The sequence below is a fragment of the Ammospiza nelsoni genome, chromosome 6, assembly GCF_027579445.1.
Source record: "Ammospiza nelsoni isolate bAmmNel1 chromosome 6, bAmmNel1.pri, whole genome shotgun sequence".
Lineage (NCBI taxonomy): Eukaryota > Metazoa > Chordata > Aves > Passeriformes > Passerellidae > Ammospiza > Ammospiza nelsoni.
This window is the reverse complement of record NC_080638.1, coordinates 52,165,631-52,188,385: the sequence shown is the minus strand read 5'-3', so window position 1 is coordinate 52,188,385 and position 22,755 is coordinate 52,165,631. Positions and strand designations below refer to the sequence as shown.

Genomic DNA, 22,755 nt, shown 5'->3' with positions numbered 1-22,755 from the left:
ATCTTAATGGAAAAGCAAAGCAGCCAGATTATATACCTTTACTACTAGAATTTTCAGCTGCTGGTCAGTACATTGCAGTGTTAATACCAGTTGCCAAAGAGCAAAACTTTTTGGTAGCATATGAGAGGAAACATGTAATTTTGGGTCAGCTAACTACAGTGACCAAGGATAAAGTTATTTCTTTTATATATACTGAATGTTCAGAACAACTGGAGCCTAAAGTACTGTTTCTGTACAGTGACTTTTGCGTTTTATGGATGTTACTGTGCAATGTGTTGTAACTTTAAGCTGCTGTGGCTGTGGAGATCTTGATGATTTAGGCAGATGTTTGAAATATTTGAGATGTATGAAGTTGTGGACATGACTGTCTCTCTCCCATTTCACTGCAAAGTAACTGGACTGAGAATCTTCTGTGCTGTACAGGAAGATATTATTTACTGTACAGACTACTAGTAGATGTGAAGACTTCAGTTGCAATAACATGTGGAATTGTAAAGAAGAAAACTAGATCTGGAGATTGAGAGGCTCCATTTTTTGCTTTAGCTTCAAAGTTAAATCAGGTTGCTTAGGGCCTTGCCAAGTCAAATTTTTAAATTCTCCAAGGTTGCTTGGAGATGCTGTTAAATCTCCATCCTGTTCAGTGCTCAACCATCCTCAGGGTGAGGAGTTTCCTTATGGCTATGTGGAATTTCCTTTGAGACATTGTGTGTCTGTTGTCTCTTGAGTTTTTGCTGTGTTTTCCAATAAGAATCTGCCTTCACCTTTGCATAATTCCCTATCATGTAGATAGATGAAGCGTAGATGAAGGCAGTAGTGGACTCCCTTTCATCTCCAGACTGCACAAATGATTCTTTCATCTTATGTGTTAGCCCTTTTAGTGGCCTTCCTCTGGATGTGCTTCAGTTTGCCAGCACCTCCTGCTCTGTGTGGCCCAAAGCTGCAGCACTGGGCATGTGGCCTCACCACTGCAAGCAGAGGGGAATAATTGCTTCTCCTGACCTGCTGTTTGTGTTCTTGCTTATGCAGCTCAAACTGCAGTTAGTTTTCACTGGTTTGTGGGTGCTGCCTTTGTTGAACTTGCTGTCTCCTAGAGTCTCCAAATCCTTTTCTACAGAGCTGCTGCTGGTCCAGTCTGCAGCTATGATGATCTTTTCCTTCCCAAATTCAGGATACTTTATCTTTGTATAACTTCAAGTCACTTCTGGCTTCTTCCTCCAGTTAGTTGGGATCCTTCTGAATGCTGCTCCTGCCCTTCATCATGTTGACTGCTTTTCCCATTTTATATTGTTTGTAAATGTGTGAGAATCCTTTCTGTTCTAGCATCCAAATCTGGTGATTATTGGCTGGTATTGTCTACTGAGAAATACTGCACCTAATCTGTGGGCATAAAGGATTATGGACCAAAACTATTTGCCTGCCTATTCAGTCCATGTCTCCTCAGTTTGACAATTGAGGTGCTATGGAAGATAGTGTTAAAAACCTTGCATAAGTCAAAGCACTGGCAACCACCAGTTCTCCCTGGTCCATGAAGCCACTTACGCTTCTGCTTAAGGCAGTGCAGGGTTTGCCTTTAGAAGTCTGTTTTCTGATTCCAGTCACATTTATGTCCATCATGCCTGGAAATAGCTTCCTTTTAGAACTCATTCTACATTTGGTACTGCTGAAACTCACTGTTTTCTAGTTCTCTGGATCCTTTACTCTCTGCTGCCTCCACCTTGCCTTTCAGTTGGATTTTGTTTGTTTGATTTTAAGTTACCATGACTTTTCAAAGCTGGTAGCCAGCAGCCTTCTGGAGACATCAACATTTTTAGTACTTTGGATGTTTCCCATCTGATCCTATGTACTTGCATAGGTCCAGTTTACCTAGATAGCTTTTTGATTTGGTTGCCCCTCTCCCTCAGACTTTGCTAAATGCAGAAATATGGTAAACCTGATAGCGGCACTTAGTGGTAAAGACCATGCCCAAAGTGTCGGGTGTATCAACTTTTTCTGTACCTTTTATCACTAGGTAGCTTCCTGATTTAGCAGCTGAATTACACTTTCCCCAGAGTGTTTTTTGCTCATGGTAAAAGCTTTTCTTCTTGCCTTTCACATTTATCCTCAATATCGGCTCCAAACAAGCTTTGGCCTCCGTCTTTCATCCTCTGCTTGCCCAGATAGTGCACCTATATTCTCCTCCAGCTGGCTGTCCCCAGTTCCAGTTTACCTCTGTTTCTGTTTCATTTGAGCTCTGTCAGTGAGGAGTCCTGTGCACAGTCAGCTGGCCTCCTGCTCTTTGGTGCTCAGAGAATAGAGTCCAGGAAGATGACTGGCTGTCATGGACTCATTTGTAGCCTCCCAAGTCATTCTGCTTACCATTCCCTGAGCAAGCCCCAGCTCTGTCTGCTGCAGTGAGTCCAGAGCCTTTAGCCTGCTTTTTTCCTTCCTTTCTTTTCTCAAGACTTTTGCTATGATTTCACAATTACTGCATCCGAGGCAGTTGGCTGTCTCATGTGTAAGCAGTTCTTCCTTATTCATGAGTACCAGATCCTGCTCAGCCCCTCCTCTAGGAGCCTCTTCAGTGCCAGCATCAGAAATTGCTCCCAGTGCATGTGAGAAATTCCCTGGATATTTCACACCTTACTACAATGCTGTTCCAGGAGGTGTTGTGTGATTTAAGTCCTGCATGAGAACAAGGGGCACTGAATATTGGAATACCAGCCTAAGATGATGTTCCATCTACTTTGGGAACGGAAAATAAGTTTTCTTTAACTAGTTGCCTTGAATCAGAAGAAGCTGCAGCAAAGACATACAGATGGTATTTTGATTTTATTTGAAATTGAATACTTAATTTTCAATTCATTTTGAATTACTGTGTAACATACAGTCAAAATACTAATTCAGCTGCTATTGGCCATGCAGCTGATGAGATAAAATAACCTGGTTTTCTATAGCCTGAATACTTTGGAATCCATAATATTTGTTCACAACTAATGAATTTGCATGTGATTAGAATAATTTTTCTTTTTGTCTCTAAGATTTCTAGTTTCTAATTACCATGAAGTAATTAATATGCAACTACATGAAATACTACTTCAGATTGTACTGTATAGCTCTTATGTTCAGGCCATGCACATAATACTTGCACATATATATGTGTGAGAAATAATTTCTCATTCTTTTCTTTTTCATGTGACTAGTGAAAGAAGATCTTGTTCATTCATACTTATCATATTTTGTTTCACTGTAATTGGTGACAGTGTGCTTCTTAATCTGTTTTAGTTGGAAGATGGGGAAGAAAAGCCGAGTAAAAACTCAGAAGTCAGGTACAGGAGCCACAGCGACAGTATCTCCAAAGGAAATGTTGAATCTAATTAGTGAGTTGTTGCAAAGTAAGTTTTGTTTGTATGCCTCTCTGGGAAAAGGGATGCTGTGCAAACCACACAAAAACATTTTCTTACTGAAGCTAGTGAGTTGTATTTTTTCTGCAACTGGCCAAGCTTGCTATTTCAGAGTGCTTAAGGTGCTTTGAGATGCATACTAAACCACCTCTGTTAATATATGCCACCATTGGCTTATTTAAATGGGTATTTATTGGACAGACCATATTTGTGGCAACATTTGGCTTTTCATCTGAATACAAGTATAAATACTGGGTGAGATTAGATTTTTAAACAACCAGATATCTTGGCATTGAAGCTTTGTCAAAAATGTTTTTCTTGTAACCTTGAAAAATTACCCTGTTTCCATTTATCACTTGAACAGTGCTTTGAACTGATACTAGAGTAGGGAAGTTAACTGTGGGAATCAGTAATACAACTCAGTTCAACTGCACAGATATTTTTGTTGCTTAGATAAATTTGTTGTTGTTGTTGTTTGGAAACTTTTCATAGTGCTTAGATCTTGTGTATAGACCAAAGATTGTTTCACTTGTTGAGGGACTTGGAACTCATCCATTATTTCTAGTAAATATGAAAAGCAGAGCATAATTTCATACAATGATGCTAAAATACTATTGACTCTTTCTACTGTCATTAGTAACTGTGCTGTGATACAGTTCTTTTTGAAACACAACACAACTCCAGATTTTCGTATTCTGGACACATCTAAGTGTTGCCTTAGAAAAATTAAAATTTTTCTTAGCATTGTTCATGAGGAGGAGACAAGGAGTTGGCAAAGCAGTTTGATGCTTATGCTACAATTGGCCTCTGCTTTGCTACCAAAAATAAAATGTGGATCTAATTTGCTAAGCAAAGACAAGTATCAGCTGTTCTTTTTGTCAAGCTTCCATATTTTCTTCAATGCTAAGATTTTTCAAATCACTTGAGCAAGGTAATCTTCAGCTGTCCACTTGGATTTACATGGTTTAGATCAAGAAATCCACACACTGACATTTAGAATATTGGCAGAGACACTGTGGATGTAATCTAAAGCTGAAGCATGGCTTTGTGTTCCTTTACTTGTCCCTGCAGTACTTGTGCATCTATGAAAACAGTAATGACTAGGCAGGTCAAATGTATGTACCAACAAATTTCTCAATTATTTAAGGTATTCTCTGTGCTATTATTATCTACTTTCATTACAGCAAGAGTGATGGCAAGCAGGGTAATTTAAACAGAGTGCTTTGCTTGAATTATTGAAAACAGACAGTTTTTTTGTTGTTTGTCTTATCTGAGATATTATTTACTTAATGGCCTGGTTGTTTACTTTTTTTTCCTTGCCAGCTCTTTAGACATTTGCTATTTCTTATATCTGAAGGAATATTAAAAATAAAATAAGTTATACTGTTAAGATTTCAAAAGTCTAAATTAATTACTTGTCTTATAATAGGATGTTTGTAACAGTGGAGATAGTTTTATTTGCCATATAAACATAAACATATTTGAAGGACAGATAGTACTCAGGTTCTGTTAAGTTACTGTGAAAACATAATTCTGAGATTAAAATATGTGTGTGCATATATATATGTATATATATATATATATATGTAGATATATAAATATATATGTGAATGTTTATATATATATGTTTTCAAAATGTACTTAATTAAAGAAAACATTTCTATTTCCAGAATGCAGCAGTCCTCCCCCAGGTCCTGGTAAGGAATGGGAGGAATATGTCCAGATCCGTTCGCTTGTGGAGAAAATCCGCAAAAAGCAGAAAGGTAAATGTGAAACACTTGCAGTGTTTCTGAAATGTTCAGGTGGGCTTCACCACTGGCATTAACCATTTTAATACTCAGAATTTTGAATGATTATGACAAACAAATGATCCTGTGAGAATTTTGTCTGATAAGTACAAAAGGAGCTTGAGATTGTTTTCTCATCACCATCTGAAGGAGTAGAAATAACAATCCTTAGAGAATAATAGGCTGCCTTGGTTCCTTGTGGCATGGTCTGCTGCTCTGCCTCTAAAAATCTGAACATTCTAAAGTTAAATTTGTAACTGTTTTACATTAAGGCTTTACTGGATGTTGAAACAGTTTCAGCAAGACGACATCAGGGCATCAAGTGATGACAAAAGTCACAAAATAAATGCAGCAGCTAATAAGTCTCTCTCTGCTCTAAATGATGCACATAATCAAAATAAAGAAATTATTGTAATATCACAGTTCATGAGGAATTTTTTTACCAGTTTTCCAAAGTTTAAGGTATGCTTTTTTTTTCATACTAGATCAGTTTTCTTCTATTATGGAATGTAACCTCTTGCTGTTGATAATACTTTTTTTATATTAATTTTTTATGTTTGGAGGCATACTCTAAAAAATCTTTTTCATATAATTTTAGTAAAAGGAACTTCTTTCATGACAGATATATTTTAATGACTGAGAAATAACTTGCAATGAAAAAATTTGGCCTGGATGTACCTGAAAAAGTCCTAAACAATTCTTTCTTCTCTGGTATTTATACAGTTATAGCAAGAAAGCCAGACTACATATAGATGGAGCTTGACTAGTTCATGGTGTTACTTGATAAAGTAAATACTTAAGAGGCTTGAAATTTCCCTTTTACACCTGTTTTTAATATATTTTGACTGATGCGAGAAGATCTTACTCCATGAAAGGACTTTGCACACCTCTGAACATCAGTTTTTGGTAGAGACTGTATGGAAGAATAAATGATTCTCTTTCAGTGACTGCATTCTGTAGTGATGTAGATGTGAACTTGATTCATTTTTAACTCTGCCATGACTTGGTATAAACTTACTGTGCATGTGCAGGTTTTTATGATGTAATATAATTGTTAAAGTAAGTCATAATTCAGGTTAATAAGAGCACACTTAGCACTGGGGTTGGCCTCTCTGAATCTTTCTTCTGCACCAGAAAGATTAAACTATCCACAGGGAAGATGCTGCTGGCAGAGATGGTAGAATTAGTGTAACAGTATCATGTTAATAGAGCATAGTTTTTTCTTTGGATGATACAAAACCTACTAACCACACTGCTATTGACATACAAGTGTCTTTGCATGTAACATTTTTACATACATAGTGAGCAGCAATGGTGTCTTTCAAGACTATTTTTAATAGAACATAGTAGTTAATCTACAGAGTTTTCTAACTTAATAAAGGCTTTAGACCTAATAATATATAATTAATATATATTGCCAAAAATGTTATACTTTGTGCTTTTCTTTACTAGAACATGGGGTTGCAGGATGTGAACGAGAATGATCTTTGGTATGGAAAACTCTTAATTTGAAAACTGAGCTTTTTAAATTTCTAAAATTTTCCTTGTTTGACTCATTAGCAAAATCTTAAATAAAGCTAATTTTCAATATAGATTTTCATCAGTACAGCTTTATTTTGTTCCATGTAGAAACTATTTATTTCCCAGTGGTGCTTATGACTTGAAGGAGGTGACCTTCTCTTTAATTTGGAAAAAATTGGGAAGTATCGGTCCACATTGTATATGAGAAACAGAAGTAGAATTTTAGAGATGCTTGAAGAATGGTCCCAAGTACAAACTGGATGTTCAAAGCTTCCAGTAGTCCCATGCAGTAACAAAAGATGGAAATCACAAGAGCAAAATCTTGGACAGTGTAAATACCTACCAAATTCTGTAGAAACTATGCAACTAGCCGTACTATGTTTGTGAGGGCATTATATTAAAAAAATGCTTTGCAAATGCTTAATAAATTTTTATACTGCATTATCAAAGATGAAAGTTTTAAATGATGCTTGTATTTTTAAGTTAACTACAGATTTGTTTGATTCTGGGCCTTGAAATGCAAAATTTGGAGGCAGGAGGGGGATATTTTAAATACACTAATGCTACTTGCCTAAAATAATTTTGATCTCAAAATGTGTTTTATTCTTTGTGCTTAGCCAAAATATCTTTGGATGTAATGCTGATGACATTTTGTCACTCATAAAATGGCCTGAGCATTTTGGGGTTCTTTGTACTCATTTAATGTTATCTGAGTTTGGGTTGAAGAGAACACACAGAGGCAAAGAGGTACAAAAGGAGCTGGCTGAGAATAGCCAGGAACTATTACAGAGAGATTCAAATGCATTCACAGTAGAAGAAAGCTGAGGAAATGAATGAGGCTTGTGATTCCACTGGTGGACCACATGCTGTTGGAGAATTAAAGTGTAAAAATTTGGATGAGCTCTGTGATGTCAGGAGGATGATCCTTAGATAGTTTAGATCTATCCTTAGATCTATCCTTAGATATTTTAGTAGATCCATATGCTACAGGAAAGGGCTATCTGTCTTGTATGTGAAAGAAGGAACTCAAGATCTGCTTATCATCAGTTGCCGTGCTGAATTAATGAAATTGCAGCTTGCCTCTCAAATTCTTCCTTGTCTGTATCAACATGTTGTGGTGATTGCATTTATCATTGATATTAAGATTGGGAATATTTTGGCTTTTATTAAAAGGGAAAGAAGAGGAGAGTTTCATATTTCATTACTGCTCAGTTTGGGCAGTTGCATTTTTAAGATGACTGGTAAGCCATTTTGGCACAATAATGAATTTGAGGAAAATTGGGTATGACATTTATATAATATTGAGTAACACTTAACAGAGACCAGTTCTGACTCAGCTTCTTCAAAGTAGCACTGCTGTGAGATGGCAGATAGCTTTTAACATGGGCCTCTATACTGAGCTTTTTTATCTTTCTGGATCCTCTTATTTCTGCATTTGTTTTTCAATAAATTGTGTATATAGGTTTGTCTGTTGTCTTTGATGGAAAAAGAGATGACTATTTCCCTGAATTGATAAAGTGGGCAACTGAAAATGGAGCATCCACAGAGGGTTTTGAAATAGCTAACTTTGAAGAGGAGGGATTTGGTTTGAAAGCAACAAGAGAGATAAAGGTGAGCATGTGAACATTTGACTTAGATTAGAAAATTGTGTTTGGAATGTATCTGCAAAACTCTGAAATGCTCACCCTTTTCCCCCTTTTAACTGCTTATGCTGTTCTGAAACATTACCAATTCTATGTACTTGAGAATAACATTATTGATAAAAATTGATAAAATAGAGTATTATTTTTGATGACTACTGATAGTACTGTGAATTTTTAATCAATCTTTTACACTGATGTATCCCTTTATTCCATGTTTTCTAACTATTTAGTCTCTTCTTTCATGTCCCTTTTAAAGAACTGAAAAAGTTTTTGCCTGAAAAAGAGGTATTTGCAGTACCTATTTAGTCTCTTCTTCATTCATGTTCCTTCTTTTAAAGAATTGGTCTTTTTGTCTCAGAAAGAGATGTTTGCAATACCTATTTTCCAGTGAAAAGGAAAAAAAACCCCAAATTATGATATTATGATAATGTTAAAGGATTTTTTTATCATCAGATAAGGAGTATAGACACACACAGAGTTAGGTAACTGCTAAAAAGTAAGCATTTAAAATTGTCTTTCCATTCCCATTTTTAGCTGGGAAACAGGTTTGAAGACAAATCAGCTGTTGTAGAATGACTATTAGAAAATAAGCCCTGTATAATAATTTAAGAGCTTCATTAGCACTCAGTTAATACATTGATAAAAATCCTGATCAGTTCTGCTAGAATAAAAACAGCCAATATGAAAAAACTCTACTGTGAGAAAATATGTGATATGTAATTATTAGCAATATAATGTGTCTGATAGCTTTAAGGTTGTGTTTTACATCTTAGCAGTTCCAAAATGGGAGGGCTTTATTTTGTATCTGAGTGCCTGTTTTAAAGCTTTGTGTAATGCAGATTAAAACACTGCTTACCACAATGTGAAACACAGGTTGTTTGTTGAATTTGCAGTGGAAGAGAAGGAAGAATTTTGATTCAGAATAATTTTGATTTTAAAAAAATAATGGAAACAACTTGTAATTTAAAGTTGGTGTATATTTGAGACACTTGGCATACAATATAAATGCTGGCTGACCTTCTATTGCATTTCTTTCCTTTCTGTAGGCTGAAGAATTGTTTCTGTGGGTTCCTAGAAAACTGTTGATGACGGTTGAGTCAGCTAAAAATTCAGTTTTAGGTAAGAGCTCAAGGAAGTTCTTAAGAAAGAAATTAATATTTATGGGATGTTTCAGTAGGAGACTTTCTTTTTTTAGCTGATCTTCTTTATTACAGGGCTTGCTTATCATGCCAGCCATCAGGTTGGGAATACTTAGAAACTTGAAGTGTCAGTGGAAAGAATTTAATTTCCCGGTTACTTTCTGGCTGAGTGCACTGGATATCTTCCACAAGTGTTTGTGTTATTTTGAACATGTATTATGTAGCTTGTATAGTACTTGGAGATAAAATGTTCTGAGCTATTGAGAATATTGTTCTAGTTTTGTAATGCAATTGTACACGAGGCATTTGCTGTGTCAAAAATCTTGCAGTATAATAAAGCGTAGGCTAAATATTTTAGAAACCTGAAAAGCTTTTTCTTTTTGTTGAGTGCTTACCTGTTATTTAATCATGTTAATTTAAAGCAAATCTAGGATGATATTTTCCATGGAGAACCAATTTAGTTCCTCACCTTTCTTGGTTGATTCAGGATCTCTGTACTCTCAAGATCGAATTCTTCAAGCCATGGGCAATATAACATTGGCATTCCATCTCCTTTGTGAGCGAGCCAACCCCAACTCTTTCTGGCTGCCCTACATCCAGACTCTCCCCAGTGAATATGATACTCCTCTCTATTTTGAAGAAGATGAAGTACAGCATCTTCAATCAACTCAGGCCATACATGATGTTTTTAGCCAATATAAAAATACAGCTCGACAATATGCCTATTTCTACAAAGTTATTCAGGTAAGAATCTTAAATATAGTATATACATGTGGTTCTCATGATCCTTATTGTGGAAGCTGTGAAAGCAGTGATGCTGAATAATAGTACAAGTATATTGCCCTTGAAAGTCTGAATCATTAAAGCAATTTCCTGCCTTTTTTTTTTTTAACTGCTGTTGAAATTCTGCAGTTCTGTAGGGTTATAGATATATAAAAATGTATTTAGGTTGTTGAGAGAAGTGATTATTGCCCTTTGTTTAAAAGTGGGTGAGGCTTCATCTGGAATACTGTACAATTTTGGGCCCACCAGTGCAAAAGACACTTGTTGAGAAACTGGACTGAGACCAGAGGAGGGCTATTAAGATGTAATTTGCTTGAGCCCTTTATCTGTATGGGAGACCAAGGGATCTGGATTTGTTTGTTTTGGAGAAAAGGAGATTAGGAATGATCCAGTCACTGCTTTCATCTTGCTATTGTTAGCCAGTCTCTAGAAGTTTGTGGGTTGGGAACTTTTCTACATGACCTGCAGAGATCTGCAACCTATGCATGCTTGTATGATTCTTTGAAAACTGTGTAATTTGCACTTAAAGTAAAATTATAATTGTTAATTGACAGAATAAAACCATTGCATATGTTGTATTTCCAATGAACTGGATTAACTGTTGTTTTCAGTTCTGTTTAGTGTAATTACTTTTGATTGCTTTCAAATACAAAGATAAACCCATCTGGTAACAGTTAGGGTATGGAGAGGCTTGAGATGGGTGAACTTTTCATTGTGTTCTGAAGTAATGATTTAAACCAAGTTTCTGACAGAACTCTGTTGGTCTGACTGATATCTGGATATAATGTTGTAAGTGAATGTTGATGTGTTGTTCTCAAGGTAGTGCTCAGTGTCCAAACACTCAAAGCTTTTTGTGGCACAATCTGTATAAAAAATGTATGGCTCTGTGTACTGAATCTCCCCAAATGTGTGATCTAGAGACATTTTGTTTGGCCATGACAGAGGTCAGAAGACACAAGGCAATTCTATTCTCCTTTAGTGTTATCAGAGTTCCAAAGCTGTTCTGTCAACTGTTTTAATTTAATAAAAGTTACATTATTTTGTGTAGCTGTTTGGTGTTTCAAGAACTGAATATGTTTCAAACACAAATTCAGTTTATGGAGTGTAAGGAGCAGAGGGATACATTTTGAAAACTGAAGTAATTGAAAAGGATTGGTGAAAGTCAAATCTGATGCACAAGGAATAAGCTAGAAATAGTGGCCTTGATATTGGAAGGGAAATGAACTCTTCCTTTCAGTTGTCACAGTAGAAGAGGCAATAGTTCAGCCAACTCTTTCTTTCTTGCTGTGGCCTCTCCTGGACTGCCAGTCCACACTTGGTCTTCCAGCCTTCACTTAGTTTCTCAAAATATGCTCCCCGATCAAACACAGCTTCTAAATGTTGGGCCTTAGAACATTTTTTTCACCCTAAAAGGGTCTTCTGTTTTTAACAAGTTATTAGCAGAATATTGTGGAACATTATCCAATTCTTCTAGCTGCTATTCTTGCTCTTGCAGTTCTTTTCAGAACTGAGTCAGCTGAACTATCATATGACCAGTTCCTTCATTTTCACTAATCCTGCACCAGTACTATTATGGGAGAGGTTGTGTGGCTGCAACATTAGTTAAAAAAAAAACCTCTGAAATGCAGAATGGTCAGAAAATGAGATCAATTTTTTTTTGGTTCTCCTGACAAATGCTTTTATTGCTTGCCTTGTGTTCTTGTTACATATCTTGTTCTATAGCTATTGTTTCACATTGTTGAACATGAGATGAAGGTAGATCAGGTAGGATTCATTTGCTTTATTTACTTTCCTGTGCAGGATAAGAGGTAATAAGTATTTAGTTAAATTTTAAGTGGGCCCTGGTTGTTTGGTGCCTTACTACAGCACTGCCATGTAACCACAATTTCAGCTGAATGTTTCTTCACTACTATTCAGCAAATAGTGCTGTTCACATTAGAAAATCAAATGAACTCAGTTGGCTCCAGGAATGCCAACTGTATGTATTGGGCAGCTATTATTAATGTTTTTGATGAAAACTTATGGAAAAGTTTAAATTTTTGATTTCTGCTTCTGCTCTCAAAAATAAGAGCCTCTAATTTATTAAATGGTGGAGAAAAGGAGTTCATAGAGGAAAAAATAGAAGTCTCTTTCTTCCCTAAAGCAGTACCATTTTTCCTTATTCATAAAAGCTGAAATTAATTTTAGTATCAGCTTGCACGTACTCATATCATGTTTTGAACAAAATTGACCCACAAAATACTAATGCTAAGGGTAATTCATGAGCAGATGGAAAAGGGAACAAACAGAGAAAGAGAAATTTTTCATATAAATGAAAAAAGCAAAGCAAACCCACTTGTCTATGAAAGGCAGTGTACTCTGCAAGCTTTATTAAATGAGGGTGTTTTAGATTTTTGTATACCATCATTTCATTCAGTATTACTACTGCTTTAGTAGAAGTGTTTAAATGAAAGCTGTCCTGTGTGACCAGGATTTTCATATTGCTTTCAATATGCAGACTAATTTTTTTAAAGTAGAAATACCTTTTAAAGTATATATTTTTAAGTACAGATACATTTTTTATAATACAAAAACCTTAAAACTATGTTTACTTTATTCATAGTTGTTCTACTGTGGGAAGTAATGCTAACAGCATCCTGAAATAGAAGCTGGGGGTTTTTGCTAATTGAAGATACTAAAAAAGGCACTGCTTTCTGCAAACAAAATATTTCTAATGGTGGAGGGAATAAAAGGGTTAACAGGTCCTGTCTTCAAATGCTTCTTTTTCTTTCCAAATAGTGTTGCTAGACTGCTTTTAAAATAATTTGGCTTCTGATGGTGAGCAGTTTCAAACATGGTTTGAGAAGTGCTGCTCTGTTTTATTTCCTTAGCTTCTCCATGAAGGGTGAGTGCTGCAGTCCTGACTCGTTCTCCAAGTGCTTAGTCTGGCTACACATGAAGAATGGGCAGATTTATGAATTTCACAGCTGTTGCAAGCTAAACTGTAGTCTGGTTTGATAAGCAGAAACAGGTGGGATGTTGAGCAGACAAAAATAAACTCTTGAGCATGTTAGCCAGGCTCTATAAACCACACTGACACCTCTCTAAACATATGTAAATTGATAACTAAAAAATAGTTAAAAGTTGTTGCAGATGTACTTCAGTGGTGCATTTGGCCTCTGCATTGGTATCAAAATACAAGGAATGCTCAAAAGATTATTTTCATTGCTGCAGACTTGTAGTTTGCAAGATTTTTTATAGTTTGTTCCAAAGAGAAATTCTGTAAGCTGCAGGGTTTTCCCTTCTCAGGGGAAGAGAAAGGAAGGTATGTCTGTGACTTCCTTAACATTTATGAGCACTGTATGCCTGCAGAAGGGTGAACAAAGCCCAGATATTTATGGCTTAATGTTAAAAATTTTTTGTCCACTGAAATGTGGTAAGATAGACACAAGAGGGAGCCATATAGTTTACAGACAATCACAGTTAGATCATATTCCTAAAGAAAATACAGCCAAGTTTGAAGCTTTTTTAAAAGAATATGCAGTGGTCTTTGTGTTTAATTTTCAGGTGCATCTCTATGCCTGTTTGTAGTCAGCTACAGAGAAGTTTTTGTGAATCAAAACAAGATATGAAGACAAGGAATGCACTTAGAGAAGGTGGAAGTGTCCAAACTATTTACATTTTGAACATGATGAGTTTGAAGCAGTGTTGTATCTTTTCCCCAGCTGCAGTAAAGGCTGTTACTACCTGCCTAAATAAAAGATAATTTTATGATAACTTTTAGTTGTCTTTTAAAATCTTTGAAGTGGTAAGTCCAAAGCCAGCAGACCATTAGCTAACCATACCTTTTGCCATGACCGTATGCATTCAGTGACACTCTGTGAGTAAGTAGTATCTCTACAAAGCTGCCTCTCATGTGCTGGAAAAAACACCAGTTTTGTGGGACTGTCCAGAATGACAGTTTGGCTTTGATGTACACAGTGTTTTCAGCCTGTAGTCTTTGGACCACTGAGGGACCACATTTTTTTTCCTGAAGAGCAAGTTATCAGTCTGGAATAAAAAAACAAAAGACCTGAACCTCAGCCAATATGGTTGACAGTACAGTGGGCCTCTGCTATAAGGCCTGATCAGGAGGAAGGAAGAAGTGAATGAGGCCTTCTACAGATAGCTAAAAACAGCCTCACATTTGCAGGGCCTGGTCGTCAGTGGGGACCTCACTCCAGTATCTGTTAAAGGAACAGCACAGCAGGGCATAAGCAGTCCAGGAGGTTTGTGGAGAGCTTCCTCAGCCAAGCAGTGGAGGGCCCAGTGAGGAGAGGTGCTACTTGCATTCAGGGACCTCAGACTTACAAACAAAGAAGAGTTTGTTAGAGATGCAGAGGTTGAAGACAGCCTTGGCAGTAGTGACCATGAGGTGGTGGATTTCAGGATCCTGAGAGGAGCAAACAGAAAGGTCATGATGCTGGACTTCAGGAGAGCAGTATTGGCTACTTCATGGACCTGCTTGGAAGAGTCCCATGGGATAAGGCTTTGGAGAGAAGAAGGATCCAAGAAAGAAAACATGGTTGCTATTGATAGAGCACCTCCTCTAAGTTCAGGAGCAGTTCATCCCAAAAGCAGGAAGTCAGGAAAAAGTGCCAGGAGACCTTCATGAATCAGCAAGGAACTCCTGGCAAAAACTCAGACCTTAAAAGGAGTCATAGGGAAGGTGAAAGCAGGGACAGGTAACTTGTAAGGAATATGGAGATATTGTCCAGTCATCCAGGGATGTGGTTAAGAAACCTAAAGCCCAGTAGGAGTTGCATCTTACAAGAGATATCAAAGGTGATAAAAAGGGTTTCTATATGTACATAGGTGACCAAAGGACTAGAGGAAATGTGGGCCTGCTGCTGGATGGAGTGGGGGACTGTGACATAGTACATGTCAAATGGGGGTACCAAATGCCTTCCTTTACTGGTAAGACTGGCCTTGAAGAGTTGCAAGCCCCAGAATGCCATCTAGAGGTGCCTGGACAAGCTTGAGAAATGGGCTCTTGGGAACCTCATGAAATTCACCAGGGGAAAGTGCAAGGTGCTGCACCTGTGTTGGGGCAACTCATGCTATCAATACAGCTGTGGGTTGAAGGGATTGAGAGCAGCCCTGCAAAGATGGACTTTGGGAGTGCTGGTGAAGGAGCCAGCAATGTGTGCTTGCAGCTCAGAAAGCCAGTTGTACCCTGGGCTGCATCAAAAGCAGGGTGGCCAGCAGGTTGGGAGAGGGGATTCAATCCCTCTGCTCTGGTGAGACCCCACCTGGAGTACTGTCCCCAGCACAGGAAGGACATGGAGAGATTCCAGAGGACAGCCACAGAAATAATCAGAGGGCTGAAGCGTCTCTCCTGTGAGAAAATGCTGAAAGAGCTGGCCTTGTTCATCCTGGACAAAAAAAAAAGGGAGGTCTTAAAGCAGCCTTTCCATAGTTAAAAGGGGTGAAAAAGATGGGGACCAACTTTTTAGCAGGGCTTGTTGCAAGGACCAAGGGTAATGGTTTTAAAAAAGAGGGTTGATTTAGACTAGGTCTAAGGAAGGTATTACAAAAAGAGAGAGGGTTGATTTAGACTAGAAGGTATTTTTTACAAAAAGAGAGGTGAAACACTGACACAGGTTGCTCAGAGAAGTTGTTGATGCCCTATTTCTGGAAACATTCCAGGTCAGGTTGGATGGGTCTCTGAGCAACCATGATCCAGTTGAAGATGTTCCTGTTCATCACAGCGAGGAGTTGGAGTAGGTGACCCTTAGAGGTCCTTTCAAAGCAAATTTGATGCCTCTTAATGATCTTTGAGCAATGATTTCCGAATCATCTTCCCATGATGATTGGGAAACTTTCCTGAGGATTGGAAGAAAGCAAACTCACTCCTATCCTCAGGATAGAAAGATCATTCCAGGGAACTACAAGCCTGTTATCCTCACTTCAGTTTCTCGTGAGGTGTCATCCAGTGGGACTTTGACAGGCTGGAGAAATGGGATGCTAATTGATATTTAGCAAGAAGTGCAAAGTCCTGCACTTGGAGTGAAATGATCCCATTATTATGTTGGGGGACAAGCTAAGCATGAGCCAGCAATGTGTCCTTGCAGCCAAAGGGCTAATGGCATCCTGGCTGCATTAGATTGCTGGCAGCATGTTGAGAGAGGTGATCCTTCTCCTCTGCTCAGCACTGGTGAGGCCATGCTCAGAGTACTGTGTCCAGTACTGGGCCCCCCAGTACAAGAGGGATCAGTTTAATTCTAAAATTCTTACTGAATGAAGAAGGCAGTCACCTATTTAAGTAACATTTTAGCAAGTAAACTTAGATTCTTTGACTCACTTTTATGTTTCTTTGCAAAGTTAATGAGCAAATACTTGCTTTCTTTTCCTTCTGTCAAGCTCCTCTTACTCAAGGAGACAGAAGCTGCCCCATGAGTCACACTCTTTTAAATATTTTTTAAAAATAGAATTTGGTAGAAGTTGTTACAATTTTTAGGTATTATCTGTAGTCTGATTTTCTTCCAGCATTTCACAGGAACACTGTCAAACAGTTTTCTGACTAGGGTGTATTGACATCTGGACACTGTGAAAATGTTGTTGTAGTCCTGTTGTGAATACAAGCTTTGCAGTAATCTATCCAAAGATGTTTTTATCTGTTTGTGTGCAGTACTGGACAGAGAACTTAATTTCCTGGAGGCTGTAATCCCTTTTGATCAGATACTAAATTTCATATATTCATATAAAATTTGACTAATTGATTTAGCGTGAATGAAATTCTAAAATTCAGCCATTAGCTGTTGGGGACTGGAATATCATTTTAGTTTGGATGTTTAACACATCGAGTTCTAGATTTCATCATAGCATCTTTAAAATCTGATACTGTGTGTGACTTCAATATTGGGTATATTAGATGAGATTTCACATCTCTAGCATAATTTTTACACCAATTTTTGAAGTTGTGATGATACTTTCAATGTGACTTATGCTGCTCTTACATTATTTTTCTGTGTTGTTTTTAATCTATCCTATTCCAATAAGCATATGATTTTCCAGGTCAGCGTGAAGTAGAACATCTGGTGTCTCTCTGTACTTGGCTTGAAGATACCACCATTTAACTTTTGTGTGCTAAATGTTACTTAAGCTGAATGCAGACAAGTATACTGTCTTTTAAAACACCCTATTGAAGTAATCAGAAAATTTTATTATTTTTAAGTTGATAATAATAGAGTAATAATTTTTAAGTTGATAATAATAGAGTAATAGAGAATATTTTAGTGCTTCCAAAGAGATTAACCAAAATGCAGTCAAAAGCAGATGTATTTGAAACAGAAATTCAATTTTGTTTCTGTACCAGGTAGGTCTTCAGAATTCTCCATCTTCCTCCCTGCTTGATTTATACTCATTGGCATACCAGTCAAATAGCTTTTTTTCAGAAATGATGTCAGCGACACTGTGAAAAATGAGTGGAAGAAAGATGGCACAGTTGTAAACCCTGTAAAATCTTTCCCTTTTTTTTACTTGTCTACTATGCATGTCACCTTAAGGAGAGATTTAAAATTACATTGAGTGGGCAGTTGCAAAGGTAAAAATAGTGTTGCTATATAATTTGCTTTGTCTGTGTTTCAATGCCCAAGTTGTTCTTCTTGATCAATAATAAATAAATAGGCAGTTAATAATGAAATATATTTATGCTTTTCTGTGTTTTTCCTCTCTGTGAAGGCCAAAATATTGTATTAATCTGTTTTGCTGGCAGCAGATTGAAGATTGACAGTATGCTTGTACTGTACCACTTAGTGTAGCTATTGTAAGGTGGTTTAGACTTTGCAAACGTGTGCCAAATTCCTGATTTTTGTGTCACTTCTGATATATCCCACCCCCGGCCATGATGACAGGAACAGCGATCCTGGGGCTTCGTGGGGCCATTCCTGTGGCTGCCCCTCTCCACGGCAGAAGCAGCTCCAGGCTTTGCTGGGCTGTGTCTGTCCGAGGCAGGCAGATGAAGAGCTCGAGTCCTTGCGTGGGTGGGAGGTTCTGCTGCCTTCTTCCCCTGTTCCTTCCTTGCCTTCCCCGGGAACACGGCGACAGCTCTGGGCTTGGAGCCAGCCGGACACAGGAGGAGGTGTTGGGCTGTTCAGGCAGCGTTTGCTCCTCAAGCAGCTGTTCCCTATCTCCTCCAAGGGAAAGGTGGCAGGCCATATGGAGGCATCCTGTGGTCCAGATTCAGACGATGGGCACCAGTTGGACCATGCTGGCCTAGATCGGAATACAGGCACATCCTGCTTGGTGTCTGCTATTTCTTAGAGTCAAAATGATTCGAAGTTGGAGGACAGACAGGATAAAACATATCTTTCATTTTGGATATAGATGTTATCTTTCATTGTACAGACATTGTTAAGATCTCCTAATCAGCAGGTTTTAATTTATTTTATATTCTGAATGGATTCTGCTGTAGTGGCCTAAACGCCTGCTTTCCTCTGGAGAAGCAGAGATGTACTTCAAAGCGTATGTGCCATGCAAAACAAAATTTGTTTCTGCTTAGTTTAAACCACATTTGGGAGGAATAATACATTCTCTTGTTAGTAGTATGGGCTTTTAAGGCATTTTTTTGAAGATGGGGTTCTCAACCACTCTCCTAGTTGAGAATGCAGATAAGCATCTCTTTTTACAGCCAATAGAGTGGAGACAGTTTTTTGTTTGCTTTTCTGTTAGTAGCCTTTTTTTTAAACTGAGTTGCACTTTGTGGGACATTTGAGTCTATCCCCACGGATATTGTCTGTGTCTTTTGTGGAAGTGAGTGCCTCAGCAGACATCAGGAGATCATCATGCACTTACAAGTATACTTTCTCATATAAAGTTTGTACTTATTGTGCAGATTTAATATTTTTCCTGATATAACAGCAGTTACAAATGTTCCATAAATTTAAAATATTATAACAAGCTGATGCTTCTTAGAGCGGAATACTCAAAGGATGTATTCTTTAAGCACTGCAAAATTATACAGGGTACTTATCTTTGTTAAAATTAGTAATTTAACTAAATTACAAAGTGGATTATCCTCTTCAGTCAGACCCAATGCTAATACTCCACACAGTAGGACATTGATATGTTGCTAAGTAAACCAAAGTTTATTTTCTTGTACTGTTGTTTGAATGCAGGTTGAAGAGGAAATGGTAGGTTTTTAGTTTTGGATGTGTGTGCCCCTGTAGCCCCGGTACCTGTCATTCCAGGACTTACCATGGCCTGTGGGAGCTTGATTATGAGGTGATCGTGATCCAGCCTTCCACCTAAGTGGCTCCTGGTAGGATTTGTTGGAAAACTTGAGTAATAGAATCACAGGTAACAAAACTTGGCTATGGTGCATAATATTGGTGCTTGTTAGCAAACTCTTTTGTTGAGAAGTGGTTGTGAATTGGAAACACCATTTCTGTCCTTTCAAAGCAGTTCACTTCAGGGTTTCCATCACAGCATTTTATTTGTGGCTTGTGATTCACCTAATAGTGGAGTTCACTAATAGTAGAGTTGTGGGATGGATTTGTGCATGAACGTAGTTCCTGGGTGTTGCACTAAACAGAATCATAAAGTATCCAGAGTTGGAAGGGACCCACAAGGATCATCAAAGTCCAGCTCCTGAAATTAACAAGGTAAAATGTTTCCTGAAATGAAAAATGCTCAAGGTAAACTTTGTACCTCAGGAGGAGCCTATAGAGGAAAAGATGTGTCATGATATACAAACACAGACCCTTGCAAGGAAGCTGTGTTTTGTAGCTATCTTACTGTATCTGTGTGAATGAAACGCTGCAGAATGAGCCTGTAAATAAATTTAAGGCTCAACATGAACAGTAAACTCAGACTTTGCAAGGAGATTTACCACAGGAAATAGTGGAGCTCATGTGTCCTTCTGTCACGTGAACTGCTTTGGGAAGGACTCAGGAGGCTGTCTCATTACAAAACATAGTTTCTCTTACTTCAGCCCAGCTTCTCCCATTTCAGCCCTTAATGGGACTGCACTCAGCTCTAAGTGATTTTGTGAAAGGACAAAAAGTGGTATAGAGAACTTGGTCACTTATTTAAATGCTGTGTCTGAGTGTCTTCTGTTTTGGGAAAGATTAGTGTTTCAGAATTGTGTATGTATATGTACACACATACAGAATAAGTAGTATTCTGAAATGGAGTAATCAAGAAGTGGATGTTAAGGAGTCCATGGCTGTCTTGCCTCTATTTAAAAAAGGAGATGGCACACGATTGGAGGTGGGGTGCTCATTTCAGTCAGTTCAGAGTTGTTTCTGTGTATCTGTCTACCAAACAGTAATATCCACGTTGTATGTAAAGTGGGTTGTCAGTCCTTCAGACCCTTGAGTTAATAGTTAATGATTTGAGTTGTCTGTTGTGCCACTGCTGCCTCATTAACAAAGAACAACTTTGCAGGTAGAAGGTACAGAAAAAGGGACTGCACAGTAAATTCCATTGCACCAGAAGGAGTCATTCCACTTTGCTTCTGCTGCGTGAATCCCCTAATAGTCTGGAACAGTGCTTTCTTGTGTATATTGGCTGAAAGTAAATAAAAATTGCTGACATACAGAATTAAGCAAGAATATTATTTAGATTTAAAAAGTTTCAGTCCTTTTTTTATATTAAGATTCATTCTATTAGGTTTTGCAAAGTAGAATTATCTTTTTTCTGTTAGGAAAATCATATAATGGCATGAGTTTGGGAACATTATTCCTAGCACTTCATGAATTGGCCTGTTTGAAAATTCTATAGCATGCTTCTGTAGTTATAAACTGTTGTTACAAAGTAAAATAATCTTTGGCTTTGTCTCCTGTCCTGTCTCCTGTACAGTAAACTGGCTTCCCTCATTAGGTTAGGCAGCATATGTCCAATGGAAAAAGCGAATTCTTGTTTCCCTGTAGATCACTAGGATCCTCCATTCTGAATTCTTTATTTTACTTAGCTTTAGGGCAGTTAAAGCCTCAGCAGCTCCACAGAGAGGAGTTTCTCTTCAAGGCTGCTGCTTCAAAGGATTTCCAGAGCTGGGAAAGGGACAGTAACCAGCAAATGCTGACAGATCTTCCTGCTTCTGGCCCTGAATGTGTGTGTGTTTGTGTTTTTGTACACCTACACATTGGCCTGAAACCATCAAGTAGCATCCACCAAGGCTCATAACAAAATCTCCCCATGTTAATGAGTACAGTGGAAAGAGGGAAGAATCTGCAAAGAAGAGGAAGAAAAAATTGTTTGGTCAAAAGCAACTAACCCTTGGGGTTTATGTTCAAAGGAATGAAAGTTAACAAGGTGGAAACTTAAAGTGGTTTTGGCTTTAACTGTTTCAAGCACCCTTAGTGTTTTGGGGGCTGTGAAGGGAGTGCAGTGGTAGCCTCAGTTTACTCTTAACACTAGCTATGATCATTTCCTGGGGTAGAAGTGGAGCTGTCTCTGCTTCAATGGGGATACAAGAGGTTTCTGAGATTATTGAAATCTGATTTAGTGATATCCATGCAGTGATTGCCCACAACTTTGCCTTGGACCTGGTGAGTACTTGAAATAGTTGTCACGAAGTCCAACAATCTCTTTGTCTACAAACTCAGGAAACAAACAAAAATGAGGATTTTTTAAAAACCTTTTTCTGGCTATGTATTACAGTGGAGCAGTAGATGGGTCCAATGATCAGTTTATCTCAGCTTAGAGGTGGTGTCTTTTAAAAGACAATTAACTTTGATCACATCTAATGATTAAAATAATTTTTTCTTACTTGGATTATACAAGGGTTAATAGCACAGAGGAATACACTGGGCAATATGACTTCACATAAAAATACATCAGCTCTTTTCAAGGCATCTAGTAATGTAGATGTGAACACAAATTTAACACTAAGTAAACTTTAATTCTTCCTTCTACTCAGATATTGTATTGTGTGTTATAGTAATTGGACTTGTTCTTTGCATCACTTGGTAAACAAGCAAATGTTAAACCAATTTTAATGGAAATTCTCCATCAAGATTAAGAACTCTGATAAATGAGCTGTAGCATTTTGTGATTGAATAGGGAAAAGGGTTACTGTCTGCAGAAGTCTGGCCACTCTGACAGGAGGTGAATGCCTCTGGGCTGGAAAGCAGAGTGAAGGCTGTGATGGCTTCTTAGCTGGAAGGGCACCCACTATTCTGCACTGCAGCCTTCATGCCATTGAAATGAAACAAGTCCTCAAAGTGGGAGTCCTTTAGCATCTACTTTGTGCAACTTGAGAATCATTACCTTGTGATGTCCATCTAAAAGTTTGATGGAGAAATTAATACCACAGAGGCCCCTATGGCACATCAGGAGTGTTGCTTGTTTGTGAGGCATTAAACATGAGATGTGAACCACTGGATATTGCTGCTTCACAGAAAGAGAAAATATGTTTGGAAGTGTCCTTTTTTTCCTTTTTTTTTTCTCTCCCCCCCCACCCCCCTTCCTCTGATTGCCATACTGAGTAACTGGCTTCTAGTCTGATAGTGTTTTAGGTGACTAGAATAACAGTCTGTCT

General features: G+C 37.9%; 1 protein-coding gene across 1 annotated transcript in view; it reads left to right on the top strand.

Annotated features, from left to right (window-relative positions):
• Positions 1-22,755, top strand: part of SETD3 (SET domain containing 3, actin N3(tau)-histidine methyltransferase) — a 62,084-nt gene that overhangs the window by 20,257 nt on the left and 19,072 nt on the right. Inside the window, exons 2-6 of the mRNA XM_059474391.1 lie at positions 3,262-3,371; positions 5,051-5,143; positions 8,151-8,299; positions 9,378-9,450; positions 9,958-10,214. Coding sequence (XP_059330374.1) covers positions 3,269-3,371; positions 5,051-5,143; positions 8,151-8,299; positions 9,378-9,450; positions 9,958-10,214 — 675 coding nt within the window. The 5' untranslated portion in view covers positions 3,262-3,268. The remainder of the gene's footprint in view (positions 1-3,261; positions 3,372-5,050; positions 5,144-8,150; positions 8,300-9,377; positions 9,451-9,957; positions 10,215-22,755) is intronic.